Genomic DNA, 27,658 nt, shown 5'->3' with positions numbered 1-27,658 from the left:
AATCTGAGTGTTGCATCCTTTCAGCCTCCTTTGATTGACAGCCAGGTCTGGGGAGTGATTGACATCTGAATGGACCAATGACAGCTGGCGCTCCAGTTGGGTCACAGACGCGATAAAACCGGCTGACGCCAATCAGAAGAGGAAGGGGGCGGGGATTATTTAACCGGTGTCCCTTGACAACCGGGCCTGGCCTGCGGTGTGTTGGAGGAGCCTGAGCCGGACCAGGACCCTTGCGGCCAGGCGGTGGGGGAGGAAATGGTAAGCAAGCGGGCAGGAGAAGGACAGGACAGGGCCGGGCCTGGGGGAATCAGCCGGGGAATCGTGCCGAGGGAGAAAGAGCCGCTTGCGGCCTCCGGGGTTTGGAGCAGGGCCGCCCCGCACTGGGAGTGAAACTGATGCCGCAACATCAGCAGCTGCTCCCGGGCCGAGTCTCGCCGCATCTTTAATGGGAGGCTTTTATTTCCATCTACACAATGCAGGGCCAAGCTCCGGTGGTTTTGTGCTTGCCCAAGATGGGCATTCAAGTTTTTTGTCCCCAATTAAAAATGTACGGTAGTAAATGTAAGAAGAAGTAGTTGCAGCGATTAGCATGGGTGCATTTAAGGGGAAGCTGGATAATCACACGAGGGAGAAAGGAATGGAAGGATATGCTGATAGGGTGAGATGAAGAGGGGTGGGAGGAGGCTCGTGTGGAGCAAAAACACTAGCATGGACCAGTTGGGCCGAATGGCCTGCTTTTGTGTTGCAGATTCTATATAATGTGTAAAGATGCATAATCTGCATTCCCATTTTTAATCTGCATTCCCATTTTTAAAAAACTTTTTCATATTCTGATTTCCTGTGGGCAGAATGGCATTGCTTGTCCACTGATGTCCTTTTGCATTCCCTGGTCATCAGCAAAATCCTCCTTGTAAGTCCCCTGGCCAAGGTGGGGGATCATGAAGATTGGGTTTAGTGTGATAAAGCAGGTCATTCAGGCTCTTTTAGAGCAGATCCCATTCTGTAGTATATTTTGTGGGTTTTTTTAAAATCACTGGACAAAGCTGCATTTCTTGCTTATCCCGAGTTGCCCTGAGAAGGTGATGGTGGATCTTCTGCTTGAACCAATGTAATCCTTGTGATTATAGTGTTAGTTTGGAAATTGAAGGAACAGTGATCTATGGCCCCATCAGGATGGTGTGCGACTTGGAGGTGGTGTTGTTCCCATGATATTGCTGCACATGTCCTTCTTGGCAGTGCTGCCGAGGTAAGCTCGGTAAGTTGCAGGCATCCTGTCGATAGAAACATAGAAACTAGGAGCAGGAGTAGGCCATTCGGCCCTTTGAGCCTGCTCTGCCATTCAATATGATCATGGCTGATCCTCTATCTCAATACCATATTCCCACTCTCTCCCCATACCCCTTGATGCCTTTTGTGTCGAGAAACCTATCTAGCTCCTTCTTAAATATATTCAGTGACTTGGCCTCCACAGCCTTCTGTGGTAGAGAATTCCACAGGTTCACCACCCTCTGAGTGAAGAAATTTCTCCTCATCTCAATCCTAAATGTCCTATCCCGTATCCTGAGACTATGACCCCTTGTTCTGGAACCCCCAGCCAGGGGAAACATCCTCCCTGCATCCAGTCTGTCCAGTCCTATCAGAATTTTATATGTTTCAATGAGATCCCTTCTCATTCTTCTAAACTTGAGTGAATACAGGCCGAGTCGACCCAATCTCTCCTCATACGACAGTTCTGCCATCCCAGGAATCAGTCTGGTGAATCTTTGCTGCACTGCCTTTATGGCAAGTATATCCTTTCTTGGGTAAGGAGACCAAAATGGCACACAATGCTCCAGGTGTGGTCTCACCAAGACCCTGTACAACTGCAGTAAGACATCCTTGCTCCTGCACTCAAATCTTCTTGCAATGAAGGCCAACATACCATCTGCCTTTCTAACTGCTTGCTGCACCTGCATGTTTGCTTTCAGTGACTGGTGTACAAGAACATCCAGGTCCCTCTGTACATCAACATTTCCCAATCTATCACCATTTAAATAATACTCTGCCTTTCTGTTTTTCCTTCAAAGTGGATAACTTCACATTTATCCACATTATACTGCATCTGCCATGTATTTGCCCACTTACTCAACTTGTCGAAATCGCTGTGAAGCCTCTTTGCATCCTCCTCACAACTCACGATCCAACCTAGTTTTGTGTCGTCAGCAAACTTGGAAATATTCCATTTGGTTCCCTCATCCAAATCATTAACATCTATTGAGAATAGCTGGGGCCCAAGAACTGATCCCTGCAGTACCCTGCTGGTCACTGCCTGCCACCCCGAAAAAGACCCATTTATTCCTACTCTCTGTTTCCTGTCTGTTAACTAATTTTCAATCCATGCCAGTATATTACCACCAATCCCATGTGCTTTAATTTTGCACACTAACCTCTTGGGTGGGACTTTATCAAAGGCCTTCTGCAAATCCAAATAAACCACATCCACTGGTTCTCCCTTATCTATTCTACCAGTTACATCCTCAAAAAAAACTCCAGTAAGTTTGTCAAACATGATTTCCCTTTCATAAATCCATGTTGACTCTGTCGAATCCTGTTGATATTTTCCAAGTGTCCTGTTATCACATCCTTTATAAAAGGTACATAATTGCAGTTATGGTGTGCCTGTGGGGGAAGGGGGTGGATATTGAATCCAATATCCGATCAAACTGTTCTGCATTGTGTCGAACCTTCTGAGTGTTGTTGGGCTGGTGGTGACTCTTCCATCTCACACCCGATGAACTTGGTAGTTCAGTGGAGAGGATTTGTGATGTCTGGAGGTGAGCCACTAATGAAAGAGTTACTGCCCTGCACTAAGGCTCCCAGTATCTATAATGCCTGGTCTGGTTAACAATTGTAAACAATTTTACAACACCAAGTTGGAAAAGGCGGTCTTTTTCACACAGCCTGAGGAAGGGGAAAGCCCCCGAAAGCTTGTGGGATTAAAAATAAAATCGTTGGACTATAACTTGGTGTTGTAAAATTGTTTACAATTGTTAACCCCATTCCATCACCGGCATCTCCACATCATGGTCCAGTTAAGCCATTGTGAGCCTCTTCAGATTTGTTGTGTTGGCATTGCCTCTTTTTTAAGCCTAATTCTCTTCCCTCCTCTTTGAAAGGCGCTGACTCTTGTTGGATAACGATCAGGAACAGGAATCCAGTTGGAATTTTTCCTCCCTGGAAGAGAGGCACTGAGTCCAGTTGCAGTGCCAAACTGATCAGGTAACTCAGAACAGTTATCTAACTGCAACCTTCAGGTCTGTATGGCTTTGTACTCTGACAGGTAGTTCCTCCAGTTACTCGCCCATTGAAGAACTACGGTTGTTTCTTAATGTGACCTTATATTTTTAATATTATTGCACTGTTTTTGTGGCTATTTGTGTTTCCTTCAGTACATGTAATAGTTCGATTGTCCGTGAACGTGCAGTACAATTTTGTTTGTTTTTTTAAGTATTTTTATGTGGTTAGCTGGTCTTTGGAAGAAAATTTGTTGAAAAATGTCTTTTTATGAAGAGATATGGACTTAATCGAAAATCGACTGGAGCTCCTTTTGAAAGGAGAGGGCTTGGAGGTGCAGGAGTACGACTCACCCCCGGATGAAGTGGTGCCGGTAGCTGTACGGAAAACAGTTTGCTACATCGTCGCTGCAGTAATACTGAACGAGCAGGTAAGCGGAGAGTCATTGTTACACCCTGGCCTGATAAGACATGCTAGAGTCAGGCCTGATAAGATGGTAGAGATGTGTGTGGTCCTTGGGACTCCTTTCCTGTTGATGTGCATCTAGCCTATGTAAAGAGATGTTTGTATGTTGTCGCTGTTTCTTTCTCCTCCTCCTCCTTTAAAAACACTCTCGAATCCTATCTGTTAGACCAAGCTTTCAGTCACCCCTCCAGACAGCTCCCCTTTTGACTCAGCATCCATTTTCCTTTTGCTTATCTAGGGATGTTTTTCACATTGAAAGTGCAAGTTGTTGTTGTTTTGGGGTGGGCAACAGAAGAACCATGAAGGTGATTTAAAACATTAGTCCTGCACTTTCTACTGCCCAACAGTGTAAGAGCTTGGACCCAAACTGCTCGGACTGGGGTCTCGTTCCGAATGTTCATCTTTGTGCAATCGAGAAGAGCTGGTTTTAGAGAGGTGAGAGCAGACAACATAGTTGCTGTGCTTTGCAGTGACGTTGGCCATTAATGCTTCTTGTGCGTTGCATTGATTAATAGTTGTGTTTCTTAGCAGCTGAGTGTTCTGAACCAGCTTTAGTTTGTCACATGCAATATTACACGATTGAAAATAAGTGCAGCAATCATAGGAGAGACAAGGCACTGATTGGTTCTGGGGTACCGTTGCAAGGGTATTCAACACACATGCTGCCAATGTGTGTACATGTTGGGGTCGATGTGTGGAGTTGGGTTGTGGCTGGGACACAGCTCTGAGATTAAAAGGCTTGCAATTGATGGTCAGCTTCTGGCTGCTCCTGTGACATCTCTGCCCTGCCAGCTTGGTGTGTAGGATTTAGAAAAGTCTAGCAATGTGCTGATGAAGGCAACGTTATAGTTGTTTGATTGAAGATCACATTGAGGGGTGGGGCCCCCTTTTTTCCCTGTAAAGACTTCAATTACAGCCTGTGTGACTGATTTTCCTTTTTATTTAAACGTGCAGAAAGAAGTGGTGATGATGCAGGAAGCAAAGCCGGATTGTTATGGCAAGTGGTACCTGCCAGCAGGGAGAATGGAACAAAATGAAACTATTGTCGAGGCGGTGAAGAGAGAGGTTGAAGAAGAAACAGGTTTGGAGTGCGAGCCCTACACCCTGCTGAGCGTAGAGGAGAGAGGTCCGCGATGGATCCGTTTTGTTTTCCTGGCCAGAGCTACAGGTTTGGATTTCTTCTTTTTTGGGGAAGGGGGGCTGGAGCATCATGAGGAGGGGAGAAAGATAGTGAGTGTCGTTCTGAATGAAGTTTTATTTCAATTAACAAATTGTGAGTGCAATCATTTTGATGGGAGATTGGAATTTTCAGGGATGTGGTCTCCAGAGATGTTTTTGGACAATGTTATGGCAGCTGTGTTGTGTAATGTGCTGCAGGTACTGTAGTGTACACATCAGGTAACACATTATAATGGGAAAGGTTTTGTCTGGGCATCTGAGCTATTCTCGAAGAGTGAAATGTTTGGGACTCTGGTTCTGTGAGCAGCCAATGGGTTTTCATTTTTTTTTAAAAGTGAGTCGGAAATGGATACCACAAACTTCAATGCTGAAAATAGAATTGCTAATAACTTGCTGAGTGGAAAGGTGTAGTTTTGCAGGGAATTTAGTGTGTAACTCATGGTAGCAATTACATGCAGCACCTTTGTAAATAGTGTACTGTTAATGTTGACATTCCTTTGCTTCTATCATTAAGATAACACTTTATAGATATGATTCTTGTCTCAACTTTTTGTTTTCAACATTGTTTACATAGTTTTCATAGGCATTGTTAAGCATAGATTAGTGTTGAGAGTTTTTCCAATTGTCTTGTACTTCTAGTGGCTTCAATAAAAATTGTATGTTTCAGCACATAGCTGGGCGGGATTATGTTCTCGGGGGTATTTCAATAGTTGAATTATTTGTCAAATGTTGATGTAAGTGTTGTTCAATTTTAGGAGGAAATTTGAAGAGCACCTCAGAGAGCGATGCAGAATCCTTGCAGGCGAGATGGTGGGACAGAGTGTCACCTCTTCCACTAAGAGCCAGGGACATCTTAAATTTGATCTCATTTGCTGTGAAACACAAGGAGAAAGCTTCTCATCCAATGACTATTCCTGTGGAGTTGCCCTGTTCAGTTGTGTGCCACAGAGTAGTGGCAGCCTTCCTCAACAAAGACAATGAACTGTGGCTGTTGACTAACAATCAGGGCTATCCTCATTTCCCTGTGACTGCTTGTGGCTCTTCCTCAGCTGATCTATCTTGCAGCATAGAAATGGCCATCGATAGACTGACCAAGGAGTGCTTGAGGGATTCACAGGTCAAGGTGAAAATACATGGCATTTTGGGATTGCAGCACAGTGGAGCAGAGCCTGGGAAGACAGATGGTGTTTGTTTCAATGTGTTAGTCACTGTTGCCCAGATGGAAACCAAATACAGCCAGTTCCCTCCAGATGTTAACAGCAAGAAGTATGGTTGGCACAAAGTAGATAATGATGATTTGAAAATTCAATTGTTAGAGAGGTTGTCATTTTCTTCTGTTGTGCCATTTTTGAATTAAAGTGACATGGGAAATGATGGAATAAAGACAGGTTTAATTTTGTTGAGTTCTGTTAGTCCATTAAATGATCATCAGCGTAGCTCACTTCCCAGAAATATTGTTAATGTATTGCCATTATCCTCTTGATCACAAGATGGGCAACAAAAATGCACAGAACGGTGGCTCAGTTCATTGAAGGTGCATCACTTCAGCACCTGCTTGCCTCTTCACAATCTAAGTGTGTTAAGCACAAAACTCATGTATTAGATCTCTGGCTTCAACATAGTGGAAAGACCAACACATAACAGCTAGTGTTGTACCAACCACCTTCATGTCATCAGAGCGTATGGCTGGACATCACACTTTTCAATTCCTACTTATTTTAGATATCACGTGGGCAGCTTTTACAGACAAAAGATCTTGATAAGGGCAGGTTATTGTTCCCCACTGACGTGCTCCTCTGGCTCAGTAATGGGATACATGCATAGTGGACCTGTCAGTGGACGGTGCTTTCGACTCGCCTCCAGATAAACCAGCAAGCCAATGTCACAATGGGGTCCCTGCACTGGGAGACAGTGCACCCTCCAAACCAATTCTCACTTGGTTTACAGACTGTCACTGGGGCAGTAACTGAGGGAAAAAAGGCTCCTCATAGCCTCACCCCATGATGTTCTTTATTCCTTTCCTCTGGCACTTTTTTTTTTATTCGTTCATGAGATGTGGGCGTCGCTGGTGAGGCCGGCATTTATTGCCCATCCCTAATTGCCCTTGAGGAGGTGGTGGTGAGCCACCACCTTGAACCGCTGCAGTCCATGTGCTGAAGGTTCTCCCACAGTGCTGTTAGGAAGGGAGTTCCAGGACTTTGACCCAGCGACGATGAAGGAACGGCGATATATTTCCAAGTCGGGATGGTGTGTGACTTGGAGGGGAACGTGCAGGTGGTGTTGTTCCCATGTGCCTGCTGCCCTTGTCCTAGGTGGTGGAGGTCGCGAGTTTGGGAGGTGCTGTCGAAGAAGCCTTGGCGAGTTGTTGCAGTGCATCCTGTGGATGGTACACACTGCAGCCACAGTATGCTAGTGGTGAAGGTGGTGGATGGGGTCCCAATCAAGTGGGCTGCTTTGGCCTGGATGCTGTCGAGTTTCTTGAATGTTGTTGAAGCTGCACTCATCCAGGCAAATGGAAAGTATTCCATCACACTCCTGACTTGTGCCTTGTAGATGGTGGAAAGGCTTTAGGGAGTCAGGAGGTGAGTCACTCGCCGCAGAATACCCAGCCTCTGACCTGTCCTTGGAGCCACAGTATTTATGTGGCTGGTCCAGTTAAGTTTCTGGTCAATGGTGACCCCCAGGATGTTGATGGTGGGGGATTCGGTGATGGTAATGCTGTTGAATGTCAAGGGGAGGTGATTAGACTCTCTCTTGTTGTCGATGGTCATTGCCTGGCACTTGTCTGGCACAAATGTTACTTGCCACTTGTGAGCCCAAGCCTGGATATTGTCCAGGTCTTGCTGCATGCGGGCTCGGACTACTTCGTTATTTGAGGGGTTGCGAATGGAACTGAACACTGCAATCTTCAGCGAGCATCCCCATTGGTCTACTCCTCACTTCCAGTCCTATTTGGTTCACCTTTGGTGTCTACTCTTTCAGGTGCTTTCTGGAGCTCCCTCCTTTTAAAAGCTGACTGAAGATTTCCTCTTCGGGAGAGAAAATCTTTTCTCTCCCGATCAGTGTCCATTGATCTGTGAAGTGCTGCAGAACATTTTTCGAAATCTATCGAAATGCACATTGTTTTATTATTGTTACAGCTAAAACCAACCTGTGAATTGTCACTTATTAGGATTGGCAATGACTTGTTATGTATCAACAGTGACATGTTTGGCTGGACATTGCTTTTAAAAATAAACACAACTCTCTACATTTTTATTTTGGTTGGCAGCCACCTTGTTTCATTCTTGCTGATCATAAAGGTCACGTCCAACATTTCCAGTGTTTACAGCCCTGTCGCTCCAGTTCAATTTTGTTAAAAATAATACCCAAGAAAGAAACATCCCACCCTCTTCGTGGATGAAAGAATGTTCAGCACAGAAGGAGTTCATTTATCCCAATGTGCCTGTGTTGGGGAAAGCTCTTCAGCTGGAGATGTCAACTTTAATCCCATTCCCCGGCCATTTCTCCATATTCTTCCATTTCAAACACCTGTCTAATTGCTTTCAAATGATGTTATCATCTCTGCTTCAATCACCATTGTGGTGTTGGAATCTACCTTCCAACAACTCTTTGTGAACAAATGTCTCGTAAATACCCCTTTTGTTCGTCTGGTGATAGCCCTGAGTCCACACCCCCTTGTAACTGATTCACTAACCAATGAAAGCAACCTTTTGCGATTAGCAACAATAACTTGTATTTTTCAAGCACCTTTTCAGAAGATGCCTCACCGAGATATAAGGAACAAAATGGCCACTGAGCCACAGGTGGGGATATTCGGAGGAATGACCAAAAGCTCGGTCAAAGAGGTGGTTTTTAGAGATAGTCGTAAAGGATGAGAGGGATGTGGAGAGGTGAAAACATGTAAGAAGGGAACTTCGGAGCGTAGGGCTTTGGCGGCTGAACGTACGGGTGCCAATAGTGGGGTAAAGGGCAGAGGGATATGCAAGAGTCTGGAGTCAGAGGAATGGAAAGTTTGAGTGCAGTTCAAATACTGGAGAAGGTTACAGAGATAGGGTGGGGGCGAGGCCTCAGAGGGTTTTAAATTTGAAGTGTTGGCGACGAGGAACCAGCGAGGACAGGTGTGATGGGCGAGTGGGACTTTTTGCGGAATTGGATATGGGCAGCAGAGTTTTGGATGAGCTGAAGTTTACAGAGTGTGGAGGTTGGCAGTCCAGTCAAGACAGCATTGGAATAATTGAGACGAGATGTCACAAAGGCATCGATGAGGGTTTAGTGGCAGATGCGCTGAGGTAGGGGTAAAAGCAGGCGATGTTAAAGGTGGAAGTAGATGGTCTTTGTGATGGACAAGATATGGTGTTGGAAGCTCAGCTTGGGGTGAAATGGGAAGTCAAAGTTGTGACCAATCTGGCTCAGCGAGAAAACCCCTATTGCATTCCTCCTTTAACCTTCTCCGTTCCAGTGAAAATAAACTCCAATTAATAAAAACCTCTTATTTGGAAGTGAATCTTTACTGCATCCTGTCGACAGCTGGAATATCTTCCCTATGATGGGATATCTTGAACTGCTCACACACCTCCAACATAATCAGTGTCTTGAAAATGATTGTGAAACTTTAATAAAGAGCAATTTTTCCATCTACAAGTTCTTACAAAGTTGATTAAATGACCGTATTCAGTATTGCAGAGCAGGTTCTCGCTAAGACAACTGCAATTCTACGTTTGGTCCGAGCCAGACCTGGGAGCATTTGGACGAAGCACAGCTGTTGTTTCCAGGTGAGGCCTCTGTCAGTGTCCAAGGGTTGGAGGATGAGGCTCGTCCAGTTCCTGACTGATGACGATCAGAATGGAGTGAGAGTGGGAATAGAGGAGAAGGATGGAGGGAATGTCATTGATCTGAATTTATTTGATAGCTCCCTACCTAGAACCATGAAGGAGTTTCTGGAAAAGGGAGAGACTGCCATGGAAACTGCAAGAAGGTAATTGATCATTTTGTTCATTATTTTTTAATTGTTAATCTTGTTTCTCTGCACATCATGTTCAGTAATAGGAAGAAAAGCATAGGAGCCAGAAAAGTGAGTGCTTCTTTTGCTGCTTCACAACCATTTTTTTTTGATTGAGATGTGAAGTACGATTGGCCCAGTAACCATAACTTGTCATCTCTGAAAAGTGACATCAGGCAGTAAGTTCAGTCTCCATCGTAGTATCAGTGGGAACTGAATATCTTGGGGTCAATTTTCGGATGGCCGTGCGGGTGCGTTCATGGTGGGGGGGCTTCTAAAATTGGGGATTCCCGGAGTGGGTCCAGAGCCCGGCTCCAACCTGCCCACTTCCGGGTTCCCCAATGATGCAAATCGGTGCGCGCACAACCCCCGCATGCGGGACTCCCACCGGCAATCAAAGCCGGCGGGATCCCATTTAAGATCATTATCTGGGTACTTGAGGTCGTTTACAGACCTCATTAGTTGGAGATTTCAGGAGGATTCGGATTTTGGACTACCCAGAGCCTGTTTCCCATGCTGGGGGAAACACTCCCTGTTTAAACAGACGTGTTGCAGTCAGTGGCAGCTGCAAAGGTCCATTGAACAGGTGCGGGGTAAACCCTCATTCATTGCAGCAGAGCACTCTGTCACCTCAGACAAAGTTTTGCCTGCCTCACCATTGTCTCCACACTCCAAATTATTAAATAATACCCTAAACTCTGCTGTCCAAACACATTTACTTACTTTATGGACCCCCTCACACTCACTCCGTCCGGATTGGGGGAGGGGGGGAGTCCATTGCTGCATTCATCACTCCATTGGAGGACGACCAACATCACCAGCCTCGCCAGGCATGCCATCCACCTCCACCACGTGGAGCGACGCAACACAGTGCTGCTCAACAGGCACCTGCACAAAGTAGTCGTGCAACTACACACACCCCCACTGTAGGGTGACCGAATGGGTGGCGTCAAGGGTGTTCATGCAGAACCTCGTGAAAGGGCATTATTGCACAAGCCAGTCAAAAATGGCAAGACCAATACGAAGAACTTGTACTGTTATATTAGGAAAAAGAGGGTGGTCAGGAGTGGTGTTGGCCCCTTAAAAACTGAAAGTGGGGATATTGTCATTGACAATGGGGAAATGGCGGACGTGTTGAACAATTACTTTGCGTCAGTATTTACAGTAGAAAAAGAGGATAGCATGCCGGAAATCCCAAGAAAACTAATATTGAATCGGGGACAGGGACTCTATAAAATTAACATAAGTAAAGCAACAGTAATGAAGAAAATAATAGCACTAAAGAGTGACAAATCCCCAGGACCAGATGGTTTCCATCCCAGGATTTTAAAGGAAGTAGGTGAGCACATTGCGGATGCCCGAACTATAATCTTTCAAAGTTCTCTAGATTCAGGAACTGTCCCTCTGGATTGGAAAATTGCACATGTCACTCCGCTTTTTAAGAAAGGAGAGAGAGGGAAACCAGGGAATTATAGACCAGTTAGCCTAACATCTGTTGTGGGGAAAATGCTGGAGTCTATAATTAAGGATAGGGTGACTGAACACCTCGAGAATTTTCAGTTAATCAGAGAGAGCCAGCACGGATTTGTGAAAGGTAGGTCGTGCCTGACAAACCTGATTGAATTTTTTGAAGAGATGACTAAAGTAGTGGGCATGGGGAATGTCAATGGATGTTATTTATATGGACTTCCAGAAGGCATTTGATAAGGTCCCACATAAGAGACTGTTAGCTAAGATAGAAGCCCATGGAATCGAGGGAAAAGTACAGACTTGGTTAGGAAGTTGGCTGAGCGAAAGGCGACAGAGAGTCGGGACAATAGGTAGGTACTCACATTGGCAGGATGTGACGAGTGGAGTCCCGCAGGGATCTGTCTTGGGGCCTCAATTATTCACAATATTTATTAACGACTTAGATGAAGGCATAGAAAGTCTCATATTTAAGTTTGCCGATGACACAAAGATTGGTGGCATTGTAAGCAGTGTAGATGAAAACATAAAATTACAAAGGGATATTGATAGATTAGATGAATGGGCAAAACTGTGGCAAATGGAATTCAATGTAGACAAATGTGAGGTCATCCACTTTGGATCAAAAAAGGATAGAACAGGGTACTTTCTAAATGGTAAAAAGTTAAAAACAGTGGATGTCCAAAGGGACTCGGGTTCAGGTACATCGATCATTGAAGTGTCATGAACAGGTGCAGAAAATAATCAATAAGTCTAATGGAATGCTGGCTTTTACATCCAGAGGACAAGAGTACAAGGGGGCAGAAGTTATGCTGCAGCTATACAAAATCCTGGTTAGACCGCACCTGGAGTACTGTGAGCAGTTCTGGGCGCCGCACCTTCGGAAGGATATATTGGCCTTGGAGGGAGTGCAGCGCAGGTTTACTAGAATGATACCCGGACTTCAAGGGTTAAGTTATGAGGAGAGATTACACAAATTGGGGTTGTATTCTCTCAAGTTTAGACGTTAAGAGGTGATCTGATCAAGGTTTATAAGATATTAAGGGGAACAGATAGGGTGGATAGAGAGAAACTATTTGCGCTGGTTGGGGATTCTAGGAGTCGGGGGCACAGTCTAAAAATTAGAGCCAGACCTTTCAGGAGTGAGATTAGAAAACACTTCTACACACAAAGGGTGGTAGAAGTTTGGAACTCTCTTCTGCAAACGGCAATTGATACGAGCTCAATTGCTAAATTTAAATCTGAGATAGATAGCTTTTTGGCAACCAAAGGTATTAAGGGATATGGGCCAAAGGCAGGTCTATGGAGCGAGATCACAGATCAGCCATGATCTTATCAAATGGCAGAGCAGGCACGAGGGGCTGAATGGCCTACTCCTGTTCCGATGTTCCTGTGTTCCGACGTGGCAGTAGTGATGACAACATAATATGTAATGTGAGTTGATCAGAAATCAAATATAAGTAAAAACCATGACAAGCCCTCAAACACCCTTGTGCATCCCCTTCATGCTCACGACACGTTTGCCTTACGCTTCCTACTACACATACGTGATGCATGCCCTGTGGCTGCAGCACAGGTAGTGGCAGGTTGGGTGAGGCTGACCGTAGAAGAGATGCATCGGAGGGTGAGCATGAGACAGAGCCATGAGATTTTATGATGATTGGGTTGAGTGGTAGTGGTGGGATGAGTACTGGCGAGGTGAGTTAGTGCAGGTAAGGTGAGGATGAGCTTTGAGTGGGTATGAGGGGTGATGTGACAGAGTAGTGTTGGCAGTGCAGAAGGAGATGTGGGGTGGGGGCGGTGATGTGGCAGACGGAGTGTAGGGGAATGAGTAAGTGTACTCACTTCGGCTGGCCTACTTAGGTCATTGATGCACCTCCTGCACTGTATGCAGGTGCATGATATGTTGGTGGTGCTGGTGACCTCCTCTGCCACCTCGAGCCAGGTGGCAGAGGCAGGCCACTTCCTCCTGTCCGCTGGGAAGAAGATCTCTGTCCTCCCCCTCCTCCTCACTCCGTCCAGGAGGACCTGGAGTGAGGCATCATGAAACCTGGGAGCAGCCTTCCCCCTGGGCTGCTCCATGCTGTAATTTTGGCTCCTTTCAGCAGCATTAATCAGTGGAGGACTGCCCCTTTAAATAGGGATCCTCCAGCTGACAGCCTTTGATGTGGGTGCACAGTCCGTCCGCTGCACAACTTTCCAGCCCGAAACCCGGAAGCCAAGGTGAGTGGCTTCAATTTACTTACGATCGCATGGGGAACCCACCGATTTTACTGGGCACGTTACCCACACGCCCAGTTGACCCCCGCACTGCCAACCCGCCTCCCTCCTAATATCGGGCCCCTTGTGTTTTATGATGTCACAACACTTTACGTGTCTGGTACAAAATGATGGGGAACAAGTTTCTGATTTCCAAATTCACTTAAAAGTTGAATGGGAGAACAAAAACAAATTTTGATTTCAATTTTCAGGGAACAATTGTCCCTTGCGTTAGATGAATGGCCTGAGTCTGTAATGCTATCAATCTGGAATATATTTTCTCATGTCACTGTGATCTCATTCACAAAATTAGCAGGAGGTGGAATGTTTACGTTGAAGAAATTCATCAGCTCATGCTGATGATTAATTTTATGATCAATTGCAATGACAGCAATCTATTTTAAAGTTTGTAAAGCCTGCTCCTCTTCCATCTCTTCACCTGCATTGGAATAAGTATTAGTTTTGAGTGTCGATGAAAGGTAGTGAGAGTTTCGACCATCTGTATTAATGGCAGTGTGAGTTTAGTCCGTCTGTATTAATGGCAGTGTGAGTTTAGACCGTCTGTATTAATGGCAGTGTGAGTTTAGACCGTCTGTATTAATGGCAGTGTGAGTTTAGTCCGTCTGTATTAATGGCAGTGTGAGTTTAGTCCGTCTGTATTAATGGCAGTGTGAGTTTAGTCCGTCTGTATTAATGGCAGTGTGAGTTTAGACCGTCTGTATTAATGGCAGTGTGAGTTTAGTCCGTCTGTATTAATGGCAGTGTGAGTTTCGACCATCTGTATTAATGGCAGTGTGAGTTTAGTCCGTCTGTATTAATGGCAGTGTGAGTTTAGTCCGTCTGTATTAATGGCAGTGTGAGTTTAGACCGTCTGTATTAATGGCAGTGTGAATTTAGTCCGTCTGTATTAATGGCAGTGTGAGTTTAGACCGTCTGTATTAATGGCAGTGTGAGTTTAGTCCGTCTGTATTAATGGCAGTGTGAGTTTAGTCCGTCTGTATTAATGGCAGTGTGAGTTTAGTCCGTCTGTATTAATGGCAGTGTGAGTTTAGTCCGTCTGTATTAATGGCAGTGTGAGTTTAGTCCGTCTGTATTTATGGCAGTGTGAGTTTAGACCGTCTGTATTAATGGCAGTGTGAGTTTAGTCCGTCTGTATTAATGGCAGTGTGAGTTTAGTCCGTCTGTAGTAATGGCAGTGTGAGTTTAGACCGTCTGTATTAATGGCAGTGTGAGTTTAGTCCGTCTGTATTAATGGCAGTGTGAGTTTAGACCGTCTGTATTAATGGCAGTGTGAGTTCAGACCATCTGTATTAATGGCAGTGTGAGTTTAGACCGTCTGTATTAATGGCAGTGTGAGTTTAGACCGTCTGTATTAATGGCAGTGTGAGTTTAGTCCGTCTGTATTAATGGCAGTGTGAGTTTAGTCCGTCTGTATTAATGGCAGTGTGAGTTTAGTCCGTCTGTATTAATGGCAGTGTGAGTTTAGTCCGTCTGTATTAATGGCAGTGTGAGTTTAGTCCGTCTGTATTAATGGCAGTGTGAGTTTAGTCCGTCTGTATTAATGGCAGTGTGAGTTTAGTCCGTCTGTATTAATGGCAGTGTGAGTTTAGTCCGTCTGTATTAATGGCAGTGTGAGTTTAGTCCGTCTGTATTAATGGCAGTGTGAGTTTAGTCCGTCTGTATTAATGGCAGTGTGAGTTTAGTCCGTCTGTATTAATGGCAGTGTGAGTTTAGTCCGTCTGTATTAATGGCAGTGTGAGTTTAGTCCGTCTGTATTAATGGCAGTGTGAGTTTAGTCCGTCTGTATTAATGGCAGTGTGAGTTTAGTCCGTCTGTATTAATGGCAGTGTGAGTTTAGTCCGTCTGTATTAATGGCAGTGTGAGTTTAGTCCGTCTGTATTAATGGCAGTGTGAGTTTAGACCATCTGTATTAATGGCAGTTTGAGTTTAGTCCATCTGTATTAATGGCAGTGTGAGTTTCGTCCGTCTGTATTAATGGCAGTGTGAGTTTAGACCGTCTGTATTAATGGCAGTGTGAGTTTAGACCGTCTGTATTAATGGCAGTGTGAGTTTAGACCATCTGTATTAATGGCAGTGTGAGTTTAGTCCGTCTGTATTAATGGCAGTGTGAGTTTAGACCGTCTGTATTAATGGCAGTATGAGTTTAGTCCGTCTGTATTAATGGCAGTGTGAGTTTAGTCCGTCTGTATTAATGGCAGTGTGAGTTTAGACCGTCTGTATTAATGGCAGTGTGAGTTTAGTCCGTCTGTATTAATGGCAGTGTGAGTTTAGTCCGTCTGTAGTAATGGCAGTGTGAGTTTAGACCGTCTGTATTAATGGCAGTGTGAGTTTAGTCCGTCTGTATTAATGGCAGTGTGAGTTTAGACCGTCTGTATTAATGGCAGTGTGAGTTCAGACCATCTGTATTAATGGCAGTGTGAGTTTAGTCCGTCTGTATTAATGGCAGTGTGAGTTTAGACCGTCTGTATTAATGGCAGTGTGAGTTTAGACCGTCTGTATTAATGGCAGTGTGAGTTTAGTCCGTCTGTATTAATGGCAGTGTGAGTTTAGTCCGTCTGTATTAATGGCAGTGTGAGTTTAGTCCGTCTGTATTAATGGCAGTGTGAGTTTAGTCCGTCTGTATTAATGGCAGTGTGAGTTTAGTCCGTCTGTATTAATGGCAGTGTGAGTTTAGTCCGTCTGTATTAATGGCAATGAGAGTTTAGACCATCTGTATTAATGGCAGTGTGAGTTTAGTCCGTCTGTATTAATGGCAGTGTGAGTTTAGTCCGTCTGTATTAATGGCAGTGTGAGTTTAGTCCGTCTGTATTAATGGCAGTGTGAGTTTAGTCCGTCTGTATTAATGGCAGTGTGAGTTTAGACCATCTGTATTAATGGCAATGAGAGTTTAGACCATCTGTATTATTGGCAGTGTGAGTTTAGACCATCTGTATTAATGGCAATGAGAGTTTAGACCATCTGTATTATTGGCAGTGTGAGTTTAGTCCGTCTGTATTAATGGCAGTGTGAGTGGAATGTCTGTGTTCAGGACAGTGTGAGTTTCGACTCTGTGTTATTGGTAGTCTGAGTTTAAAGTGTCTGTAAATGTCAGTTACTAGCCAATTACTAAAAGCTATAAACAGTAATAAATAGTGAATAAATGTTTGCATAACGTTATTCGGAAAATAAGCGTTCTTCTGCAACTCACACACTATTCCAAGGCTATGGCTGGGAACATGTGCAGGAATTACAACAATTATTCATTCCTGTCTGGCACTAAAATACAACAGGAAAGGCGGCTCAACCGTGGCTGACAAAAGAAATTAGGGTGAGTATGAGATCCAAAGAGGAGACAAAAAAATTGCCAGAAAAAGCGATAAGACAGAGGATTGGGAGCAGTTCAAAATTCAGCAAAGGAGGACAAAGAGATTGAGTAAGAGGGGGAAAATAGAGTCTGAGAATAAACTAGCAGGGAACATAAAAACTGACTGTAAAAGCTTCTATAAATATGTCAAGAGAAAAAGATTAGTGAAGACAAATGTCGGTCCCTTACAGTCAGAAATGGGGGAAATTATAATGGGGAACAAAGAAATGGCAGAACAATTAAACACATAGAATCATAGAAGTTTACAACATGGAAACAAGCCCTTCGGCCCAACATGTCCATGTCGCCCAGTTTATACCACTAAGCTAGTCCCAATTGCCTGCACTTGGCCCATATCCTTCTATACCCATCTTACCCATGTAACTGTCCAAATGCTTTTTAAAAGACAAAATTATACCCGCCTCTACTACTGCCTCTGGCAGCTTGTTCCAGACACTCACCACCCTTTGAGTGAAAAAATTGCCCCTCTGGACCCTTTTGTATCTCTCCCCTCTCACCTTAAATTTATGTCCCCTCGTTATAGACTCCCCTACCTTTGGGAAAAGATTTTGACTATCTACCTTATCTATGCCCCTCATTATTTTATAGACTTCTATAAGATCACCCCGAAACCTCCTACTCTCCAGGGAAAAAAGTCTCAGTCTATCCAACCTCTCCCTGTAAGTCAAACCATCAAGTCCCGGTAGCATCCTAGTAAATCTTTTCTGCACTCTTTCTAGTTTAATAATATCCTTTCTATAATAGGGTGACCTGAACTGTACACAGTATTCCAAGTGTGGCCTTACTAATGTCTTGTACAACTTCAACAAGACATCCCAACTCCTGTATTCAATGTTCTGACCAATAAAACCAAGCATGCTGAATGCCTTCTTCACCACCCTATCCACCTGTGACTCCACTTTCAAGGAGCTATGAACCTGTACTCCTAGATCTCTTTGTTCTATAACTCTCCCCAACGCCCTACCATTAACGGAGTAGGTCCTGGCCCGATTCGATCTACCAAAATGCATCACCTCACATTTATCTAAATTAAACTCCATCTGCCATTCATCGGCCCACTGGCCCAATTTATCAAGATCCCGTTGCAATCCTAGATAACCTTCTTCACTGTCCACAATGCCACCAATCTTGGTGTCATCTGCAAACTTACTAACCATGCCTCCTAAATTCTCATCCAAATCATGAATATAAATAACAAATAACAGCGGACCCAGCACCGATCCCTGAGGCACACCGCTGGTCACAGGCCGCCAGTTTGAAAAACAACCCTCTGCAACCACCCTCTGTCTTCTGTCGTCAGTCCAATTTTGTATCCAATTGGCTACCTCACCTTGGATCCCGTGAGATTTAACCTTATATAACCTACCGTGCGGTACCTTGTCAAAGGCTTTGCTAAAGTCCATGTAGACCACGTCTACTACACAGCCCTCATCTATCTTCTTGGTTACCCCTTCAAAAAACTCAATCAAATTCGTGAGACATGATTTTCCTCTCACAAAACCATGTTGACTGTCCCTAATCAGTCCCTGCCTCTCCAAATGCCTGTAGATCCTGTCTCTCAGAATACCCTCTAACAACTTACCCACTACAGATGTCAGGCTCACCGGTCAGTAGTTCCCAGGCTTTTCCCTGCCGCCCTTCTTAAACAAAGGCACAACATTTGCTACCCTCCAATCTTCAGTAATAAACATACTTTGGTTCTGTCTTCACAAAGGAGGACACAAATAACCTGCCAGAAATGTTAGGGAACCAAGGGTCTAGTGAGAGGGAGGAACTGAAGGAAATCAGTATTAGTAAAAAAAATAGTGTGAGGGAAATTAATGGGGCTAAAGGCTGACAAATCCCCAGGGCCTGATAATCGACATCCCAGAGTACTAAAGGAAGTGGCCCTGGAAATAGTGGATGCATTGGTGATCATCTTCCAAAATTCTATCGACTCTGGAACAGTTCCTACAGATTGGAGGGTGGCAAATGTAACCCCACTATTTAAAAAAGGAGGGAGAGAAAAAACAGGGAATTACGACCAGTTAGCCTAACATCAGTGGTGGGGAAAATGCTAGAGTCAATTATAAAAGATGTGATAACAGAACACTTGGAGGGCATTAATGGGATTGGACAAAGTCAGCATGGGTTTATGAAAGGGAAATCATGCTTAACAAATCTACTGGAGTTTTTTGAGGATGTAACTTGTAGAATAGATAGGGGAGAACCAGTGGATGTGGTGCATTTGGATTTTCAGAAGGCTTTTGATAAGGTCCCACACAAGAGGTTAGTGTGCAAAATTAAAGGACATGGGATTGGGGGGAATATACTGGCATGGATTGAGAATTGGTTGACAGACAGGAAACAGAGAGTAGGAATAAACGGGTCTTTTTCTGGGTGGCAGGCAGTGACTCGTGGGTTACCGCAGGGATCTGTGCTTGGGCCCCAGCTATTCACAATATATATCAATGATTTGGATGAGGGAACTAAATGTAACATTTCCAAGTTTGCAGACGACACAAAGCTGGGGTGGAATGTGAGCTGTGAGGAGGATGCAAAGAGGCTCCAATATGATTTAGACAAGTTGGGTGAGTGGGCAAGAACATGGCAGATGCAGTATAACGTGGATAAATGTGAGGTTATCCACTTTGGTTGTAAAAACAGAAAGGCAGATTATTATCTGAATGGTGATAGATTGGGAAAAGGGGAGGTGCAACGAGACCTGGGTGTCCTTGTACACCAGTCGCTGAAAGCGATCATTCAGGTGCAGCAATCAGTTAGGAAGGCGAATGGTATGTTGGCCTTCATTGCAAGAGGATTTGAGTACAGGAACAGGGATGTCTTACTGCAGTTATACAGGGCCTTGGTGAGACCACATCTGAAGTATTGTGTGCAGTTTTGGTTTCCCTATCTGAAGAAGGATGTCCTTGCCATGGAGGGAGTGCAACAAAGGTTTACCAGACTGATTCCTGGGATGGCAGGACTGACGTATGAGGAGAGATTGGGTCGACGAGGCCCATACTCACTCGAGTTTAGAAGAATGAGAGGTGATCTCATCGAAACATATAAAATTCCAACAGGACCAGACAGAGTAGATGCAGGGAGGATGTTACCAACGGCTGGGGAGTCCAGAACCAGGGGTCACAGTCTCAGGATACGGGGTATGCCATTTAGAACAGAGATGAGGAGAACTTTCTTCACTCAGAGGGTGGTGAACCTATGGAATTCTCTACCACAGAAGGCAGTGGAGGCCAAGTCATTAGGTGTATTCAAGAAGGAGATAGATATATTTCTTAATTCTAAAGGGATCAAGGGATATGGGGCAAAAGCGGGAACAGGGTACTGAGTTAGACGATCAGCCATGATCATTTTGAATGGCGGAGCAGGCCCGAAGGGCCGAATGACCTACTCTTGCTCCTATTTTCTATGTTTCTATCAACTGTGGATTTTTAACAGTTCGATACTTTACTGCTGATTGACAGCAGAAAGAAGTTCAGAAAAGTGTTCACTCCAAGAGGCAATTTCTGTGTTTCAAGGACTGCCCTCGTTTTTTGATTACAGTATCTGCAATGGATGTTATTTAGATGGACTTCCAGAAGGCATTTGATAAAGTTCCACATAAGAGACTGTTAGCTAAGATAGAAGCCCATGGAATCGAGGGAAAAGTACAGACCTGGTTAGGAAGATGGCTGAGCGAAAGGCGACAGAGAGTAGGGATAATGGGTAGGTACTCACATTGGCAGGATGTGACTAGTGGAGTCCTGCAGGGATCTGTCTTGGGGCCACATTTATTAACGACTTGGATGAAGGCATAGAAAGTCTCATATCTAAGTTTGCCGATGACACAAAGATTGGTGGCATTGTAAGCAGTGTTGATGAAAACGTAAAATTACAAAGCGATATTGATAGATTAGGTGAATGGGCAAAACTGTGGCAAATGGAATTCAATGTAGGCAAATGTGAGGTCATCCACTTTGGTCCAAAAAGGATAGAACAGGTACTTTCTAAATGGTAAAAAGTTAAAAGCAGTGCATGTCCAAAGGGACTTCGGGGTTCAGGTTCACAGATCATTGAAGTGTCATGAACAGGTGCAGAAAATAATCAATAAGTCTAATGGAATGCTGGCCTTTATACCGAGAGGATGAGAGTACAAGGGGGCAGAAGTTATGCTGCAGCTACACAAAACCCTTGTTAGACTGCACCTGGAGTACTGTGAGCAGTTCTGGGCACCGCACCTTCGGAAGGACATATTGGCCTTGGAGGGAGTGCAGCGCAGGTTTACTGGAATGATAGCCGGACTTCAAGGGTTAAGTTACGAGGAGAGATTACACAAATTGGGGTTGTATTCTTTCGAGTTTAGACGGTTAAGGGGTGATCTGATCGAAGTTTATGAGATATCAGGGGGAACAGATAGGGTGGGTAGAGAGAAACAATTTCCGCTGGTTGGGGATTCTAGGAGTAGGGGGCACAGTCTAAAAATTAGAGCCAGACCGTTCAGGAGTGAGATTAGAAAACATTTCTACACACAAAGGGTGGTAGAAGTTTGGAACTCTCTTCCGCAAACGGCAATTGATGCTAGCTCAATTACTAAATTTAAGTCTGAGATAGATAGCTTTTTGCCAAGCTAAGGTATTACGGGATATGGGCCAAAGGCAGGTATATGGAGCGAGATCACTAATCAGCCACGATCTTATCAAATGGTGGAGCGGGCTCGAGGGGCTGAATGGCCTTCTCCTGTTCCTAAATTCCTATAGTATTTAATAGTACGAGAAATAATTTCGGATAAATAACTTTCACATTTGTATTACATTAAACCTTCAGAAATGTGGCCTCTGCTTTGATCGATCTGATCAAAAAAATGAGTTAAATATAAAAAGAAAGAATTTGTCGAATCTCAAAAGCAGCTGTATTCTGATACCCAGAAGTGATGTTGCCTCTTTTAAATGGGTTCCTGTGTTAATTTGAAAGGATAATTATAGTTAAGTTACAGACATATATCATTGATGGAAACCAATAATTACAGGATACAAAATCCAGTTCTGGAGAGTGAGGCTTCTCAAGCAGAAATGAAAGTGAATGCCAAGAGATGGAGGAAAGAGAATACAATCGGATAATGATATGAAACACATTGTGTTTAGGCATAAACAAGATCGAGAGGGAGACACGTTTGAAGTGAATTTTATCATGCAAGTAATGCTGAGCTATTAGTCTCCAAGTTCTAACCCAAATTCCCAACAGATCCATTGCAGTCAAAACACTTTATTGTCTGATTCTTTTTACACTGTGGTGTTGTGACATGTCATCAGACAATGGTTAAATAGATGTATTTTGCTTATTAAAGAAATTATTATTATTCGGCCCAATAGATGCACAGCTGTAAATGTGATTGATGGTAAATTACTAAAAATATTCAATTGAAGCCAAACATCTAACAGCTGGCAGTAAGTTACAAAACTGCCCGATCAGAAATATACATGGTAATGAAGTGAAATTAACAACAATTATAAATTTGTTTGCGTGTCGAATTGAAAACATATTTAAACAGTAAACTAAGATTCCTGTGATTCCACCAAACATACTGAGCCCTCCCGCACCATTCTGTAACAGTCTGAGAGGCCGCGATGATCAAAGTCACGGTCATTCAGCAGATTCGCCATTGCCACTGATTTTAATGGGGACGGAGCTATGATAATTAACTGTTCACTGTTTCAGCAAGGGAAACAATGAGTCCCAGGAGATTATGGTGTGGTGTAAATCACTTGGGCCATAATTTCCTGGGACTTCTGCGGCGTAAATCTACAACGTAGTTGCGCCATTACAATGGAAGTTCTGAACCACTGTATGTATGGTGCATGATGTGGAGATGCCGGTATGGATTGGGGTTGACAATTGTAAACAATTTTACAACACCAAGTTATAGTCCAACGATTTTATTTGAAATCTACAAGCTTTCGGAGGCTTCCTCCTTCCTCAGGTAAATGTCAGGAATTCCTCGAAGCCTACGCATTTATAAATCAGAGAACAATACATGGTGATTACAGACTGCCCCTGCAACTGCCCGTTGCCGAGGCAATCACCGTGTTCAGACAGAGAGGTGTCACCTGCAGAACCCCCGAATATACATTCAACAAAAAAAACGAACAGGAAAAAAAAGAGAGAGAGAGGCAGAAACATCCGGAAGGCAGAGAAAGCCAGCAAATGACCCGTTATATTAAAAACAGATAGCTTTTGTTCGCTGGTGGGCTTACGTGTAGCGTGACATGAACCCAAGATCCCGGTTGAGGCCGTCCTCATGGGTGCGGAACTTGGCTATCAATTTCTGCTCGACGATTTTGCGTTGTCGTGTGTCTCGAAGGCCGCCTTGGAGTACGCTTACCCGAAGATCGGTGGATGAATGTCCCTGACTGCTGAAGTGTTCCCCGACAGGGAGAGAACCCTCCTGTTTGGCGATTGTTGCGCGGTGTCCGTTCATCCGTTGTCGCAGTGTCTGCATGGTCTCGCCAATGTACCATGCTCTGGGGCATCCTTTCCTGCAACGTATGAGGTGGACAACGTTGGCCGAGTCACAGGAGTATGAACCATGCACCTGATGGGTGGTGTCCTCTCGTGTGATGGTGGTATCTGTGTCGATGATCTGGCATGTCTTGCAGAGGTTACCGTGGCAGGGTTGTGTGGTGTCGTGGACGCTGTTCTCCTGAAAGCTGGGTAATTTGCTGCGAACGATGGTCTGTTTGATGTTGGGTGGCTGTTTAAAGGCGAGTAGTGGAGGTGTGGGGATGGCCATAGCGAGGTGTTCGTCGTCATTGATGACATGCTGAAGGCTGCGGAGAACATGGCGTAGTTTCTCCGCTCCGGGGAAGTACTGGACGACGAAGGGTACTCTGTTGGTTGCGTCCCGTGTTAGTCTCCTGAGGAGGTCTATGCGATTTTTCGCTGTGGCCCGTCGGAACTGTCGATCGATGAGTCGAGCGTCATATCCCGTTCTTACTAGGGCGTCTTTCAGCGTCTGTAGGTGTCCATCACATTCCTCCTCGTCTGAGCAGACCCTGTGTATTCGCAGGGCCTGTCCATAGGGGATGGCCTCTTTGACGTGGTTAGGGTGGAAGCTGGAAAAGTGGAGCATCGTGAGGTTGTCTGTGGGCTTGCGGTCGAGTGAGGTGCTGAGGTGCCCGTCTTTGATGGAGATTCGTGTGTCCAAGAAAGAAACTGATTCTGAGGAGTAGTCCATGGTGAGCTTGATGGTGGGATGGAACTTGTTGATGTTATCGTGTAGTCTCTTCAGTGATTCGTCGCCATGGGTCCATAGAAAGAAAATGTCGTCGATGTATCTAGTGTATCGTGTTGCTTGGAGGTCCTGTGCAGTGAAGAAGTCCTGCTCGAACTTGTGCATGAAAATGTTGGCGTATTGGGGTGCAAATTTGGTCCCCATGGCTGTTCCGTGTGTTTGAGTAAAGAACTGGTTATCGAAGGTGAAGACATTGTGATCCAGGATGAAGCGGATAAGTTGTAGGATGGCGTCTGGTGCATGACAGACACCAAACAAAGAATCCATTCACACTTTATCTAAAGGCTGAAGAATATACTGAAAAAACTAAAATATAAAGAAGTTCAGTAAACTGACATTTACCCCAGTCCGACAAATGAAAAGCAGCAGGTTGGTTGTGTTAGAATTTTCATTGATCTTGAAGTTAAACCATGTTCAGGTGTCGACAGACGACAGTGGCACCTTGTGGGATGCTAATGTTATTACAGCAACCTGTGTCCTCTCCCTCTCATTTCCAATTTTCACTGCACAGGGCACCAGTTAGTCTGAAACCAGGAGGTGCAAACGATGATAATCAAAAGCAAAATACTGTGGATGCTGGAAATCTGAAATCAAAACAGAAAATGCTGGAAAGGTTGAATCGGTTTAGGTAAGTGCTTCGGGGTTATTTATGAAGAACTTTCCCTCTGATTAATGGGTGGGGCAGAGTCCACAAGGGGGTAGATTGTGCATGGACTGAGAGAAGAATGGCCTTGATGGGCTGAATGGCCTGTTCTCATTCCATGTTTACTCAGATTCTTACCCAAAATTGCTGCACGTTGGGCCTGACTTTATTGCCCATTTTGGCAGCACACGGGAGGAATTGCCACAACAATCCCACATTGGTGTTAGTTGCCGTTTCTTGTCAAGAAAAAGTTGCAGAAAAAGTCAAAGAAATGTTCGGAAACTGGGCCGAAACTCAGCAAAGTGCAGAATTGGTACTCCAAACTCGACAATCAATATTCAACTGCACGTAACATGCTTCAGTGGGCATGATATGGAAGTTCCTTTGCATCTGCTTTAATTCAAATTAAAGACAGGCTTTCGACAGGTTAAGTGAGTGGGTGAGAAGGTGGCAGTTGGAGTATAATTTGGGGAAATGTGAAATTATCCACTTTGGCAGGAAGAATAGAAAAGCAGAATATTTTTAAAAAGGTGAGTGACTAAGAAATGTTGGCAGTCAGAGGGATTTGGGTGTCCTCGTACACTAATAACAGAATGTTAATGTGCAGGTACAGCAAGCAATTCGGAAAGTAAATGGTATGTTAGCCTTTATTGTCAGGGGGTTGGAGTTTCAGAGTAAGGAGGTCTTGCTGCAATTATATCAGGCCCCAGAGAGACCCTGGAGTACTGTGTACAGATTTGGTCTCCTTCTCGAAGGAAAGATTTGATTGCTTCAGAAGGGGATGCTACGAAGGTTGGCAAGATTGATTCCTGGGATGAGAGGGTTGTCCTGTGAGGAGAGATTGATTAGAATGGGCCTCTTTCTCTGGAGTTCAGAAGAATGAGAGGTAATCTCATTGAAACGTATAAAACTCTTAGAGGGCTTGACAGGGTAGATGCTGAGAGGCTGTTTCCCCTGGCTGGAGAGTCCAGAACTTGGGGTCATCGTCACAGGATAAGAGGCTGGCCATTTAGGACTGAGATGAGGAGAAATTTCTAAACAGAGGGTTGTGAATCTTTGGAATTCTCCACCCCAAAGGGCTGTGGATGCTCAGTCGTTAAATATTTTTTTTTATTCGTTGATGGGATATGGGCATCGCTGTATTCAAGACTGAGATCGATCGATTTTTGGACACTAAGGGAATCAAGGGAAATGGGGGTAGGGCGGGAAAGTGGAGTTGAGGTCGAAGATCAGCCATGATCTTAATGAATGGCGGAGCAGGCTCGAGGGGCCGTGTGCCCTCCTCCTGCTCCGATTTCTTATGTTCTTCAGAAGCAGCTGACAAACTGGGTTAGATTAACCAAAATGGTGGCTGTTGAATGGGGCTCTGCAGTGCTCTGGATTTCAGATCTGAAAAGTACATGCAGCCCCATCGCATCAAATAGATACATCTAAGAATAATTATTACCATGATTTAAATAATTAATTTAAACAGCTTAATTCGTTCAAGTATATTTGGTAATTTTTTCTACAATATTTTAAATGGCATGAGGGGGGATCCTTAAAGGATGGGACAGAAATCCACTGTAAAAATGGAGGTTAAGATCTCTGCTCAGAAGCAAACTGTTCAAAGCCCACAAGCAGAAACCATGTTGCACCAAAAATTGCAACACAGATTTAAACTGGAGAAACACATTTGTTTCACAGGCTGATTTATCTGGTGAGATGGAGCATCTTTCTGACGAGTGGCCAGAACGTAGGAGGAAGTAGAGGTGGATTACTTGAGATGGGGCTGTTGTGTGGAGAAGCAGCTGACTGATTGTATCCTGACCTGAAAACATGCACTTTAATGAGAAATGGAACTTTCAAAATCATGTGATTTACAGATTAGTGATGAAAAGTAAATGGTGACTTGTTGAAATAAATCCGTTATTACTGTGCTGAAGTGTGTACATGGAGATTTATTAATGTAAGTTCCCAATTCCCATGTAGTTTTCCTTTCACAAATTGGCTGCCACAACAGTCACCACATTTCAAAAATACTTTGTTGGATGTGATGTTCATTGGGACATCCTGAGGTGGTGAAAGGCGCTCCAGAAATACAAGTTCTTTCTGACCAAACATTGATTATTGAGCATTAGATTTGGAAGTTCTTGGACTTCAGTCTCCAACATTCTGGTCGTGACCCTTCAGCTGATGCACCATTCGATCCCTGATGTATTTGCCCAGTTGAGGGAGAGCTGTTTCACAGTCTCCATCACTCAAAGTGCAGGTGGAGATTATAAAATGGTGCTCACTGGAGTCAGTCAGGTTGAAGAGCGATCACTGAGTGTTGCTCAAGCAGAGTTCCAGTCTTGCTCCAAGGCTGTTCGTGAATGAAGAAACAGAACCTCAGTGCAAGTTAAGAAGCTGCCAACAAACTGGATTCACTCAACCAAGATGGTGGCTGTTGACTGGGACCCTTCCAGACTCTGGGTTTTGGAGATGAAAAATGCATTGACCTCCATCAAATCAAACAGAATTAATTGTTACCATTATTTAAACAATCATCCAATGAAACAATTGTTTATTATGTAAATTAAATAGTAACAAACTAAAGTTAAATTAAAACTGGTCTGGGATTTGAACCCCAGAACAAGAGATTGGGAAACTTGGACTTTACCTCTACACCAACTCCAAGTGTGAAGTGGAGATGTTTCTCCAATCCATTTATCATTGAGTTGACGAACATTGTGCTAA

General features: G+C 44.3%; 1 protein-coding gene across 3 annotated transcripts; it reads left to right on the top strand.

The window, feature by feature from the left end:
• Positions 1-141: 141 nt before the first annotated feature.
• On the top strand, positions 142-26,859 carry LOC137335795 (8-oxo-dGDP phosphatase NUDT18-like). 3 transcript variants are annotated; one of them, XM_068001209.1, is made up of 7 exons: positions 142-258; positions 3,156-3,258; positions 3,550-3,703; positions 4,693-4,906; positions 5,673-9,895; positions 24,809-24,925; positions 26,627-26,859. In XM_068001209.1, exons 3-5 carry the CDS (start codon positions 3,554-3,556, stop codon positions 6,272-6,274), a joined length of 966 nt encoding a protein of 321 aa, XP_067857310.1. In that variant the 5' UTR covers positions 142-258; positions 3,156-3,258; positions 3,550-3,553; the 3' UTR covers positions 6,275-9,895; positions 24,809-24,925; positions 26,627-26,859. The 3 variants fall into 3 exon arrangements, with proteins under 3 accessions (XP_067857310.1, XP_067857313.1, XP_067857312.1); XM_068001212.1 differs by lacking the exons at positions 142-258; positions 3,156-3,258 and adding an exon at positions 4,086-4,173 and having other exon boundaries at positions 3,615-3,703; XM_068001211.1 differs by lacking the exons at positions 142-258; positions 3,156-3,258 and adding an exon at positions 3,977-4,173 and having other exon boundaries at positions 3,615-3,703.
• Positions 26,860-27,658: the final 799 nt, after the last annotated feature.

Source organism: Heptranchias perlo, chromosome 20 (genome assembly GCF_035084215.1).
Source record: "Heptranchias perlo isolate sHepPer1 chromosome 20, sHepPer1.hap1, whole genome shotgun sequence".
Taxonomy (NCBI): domain Eukaryota; kingdom Metazoa; phylum Chordata; class Chondrichthyes; order Hexanchiformes; family Hexanchidae; genus Heptranchias; species Heptranchias perlo.
This window is presented reverse-complemented; position numbering and strand designations above follow the sequence as displayed.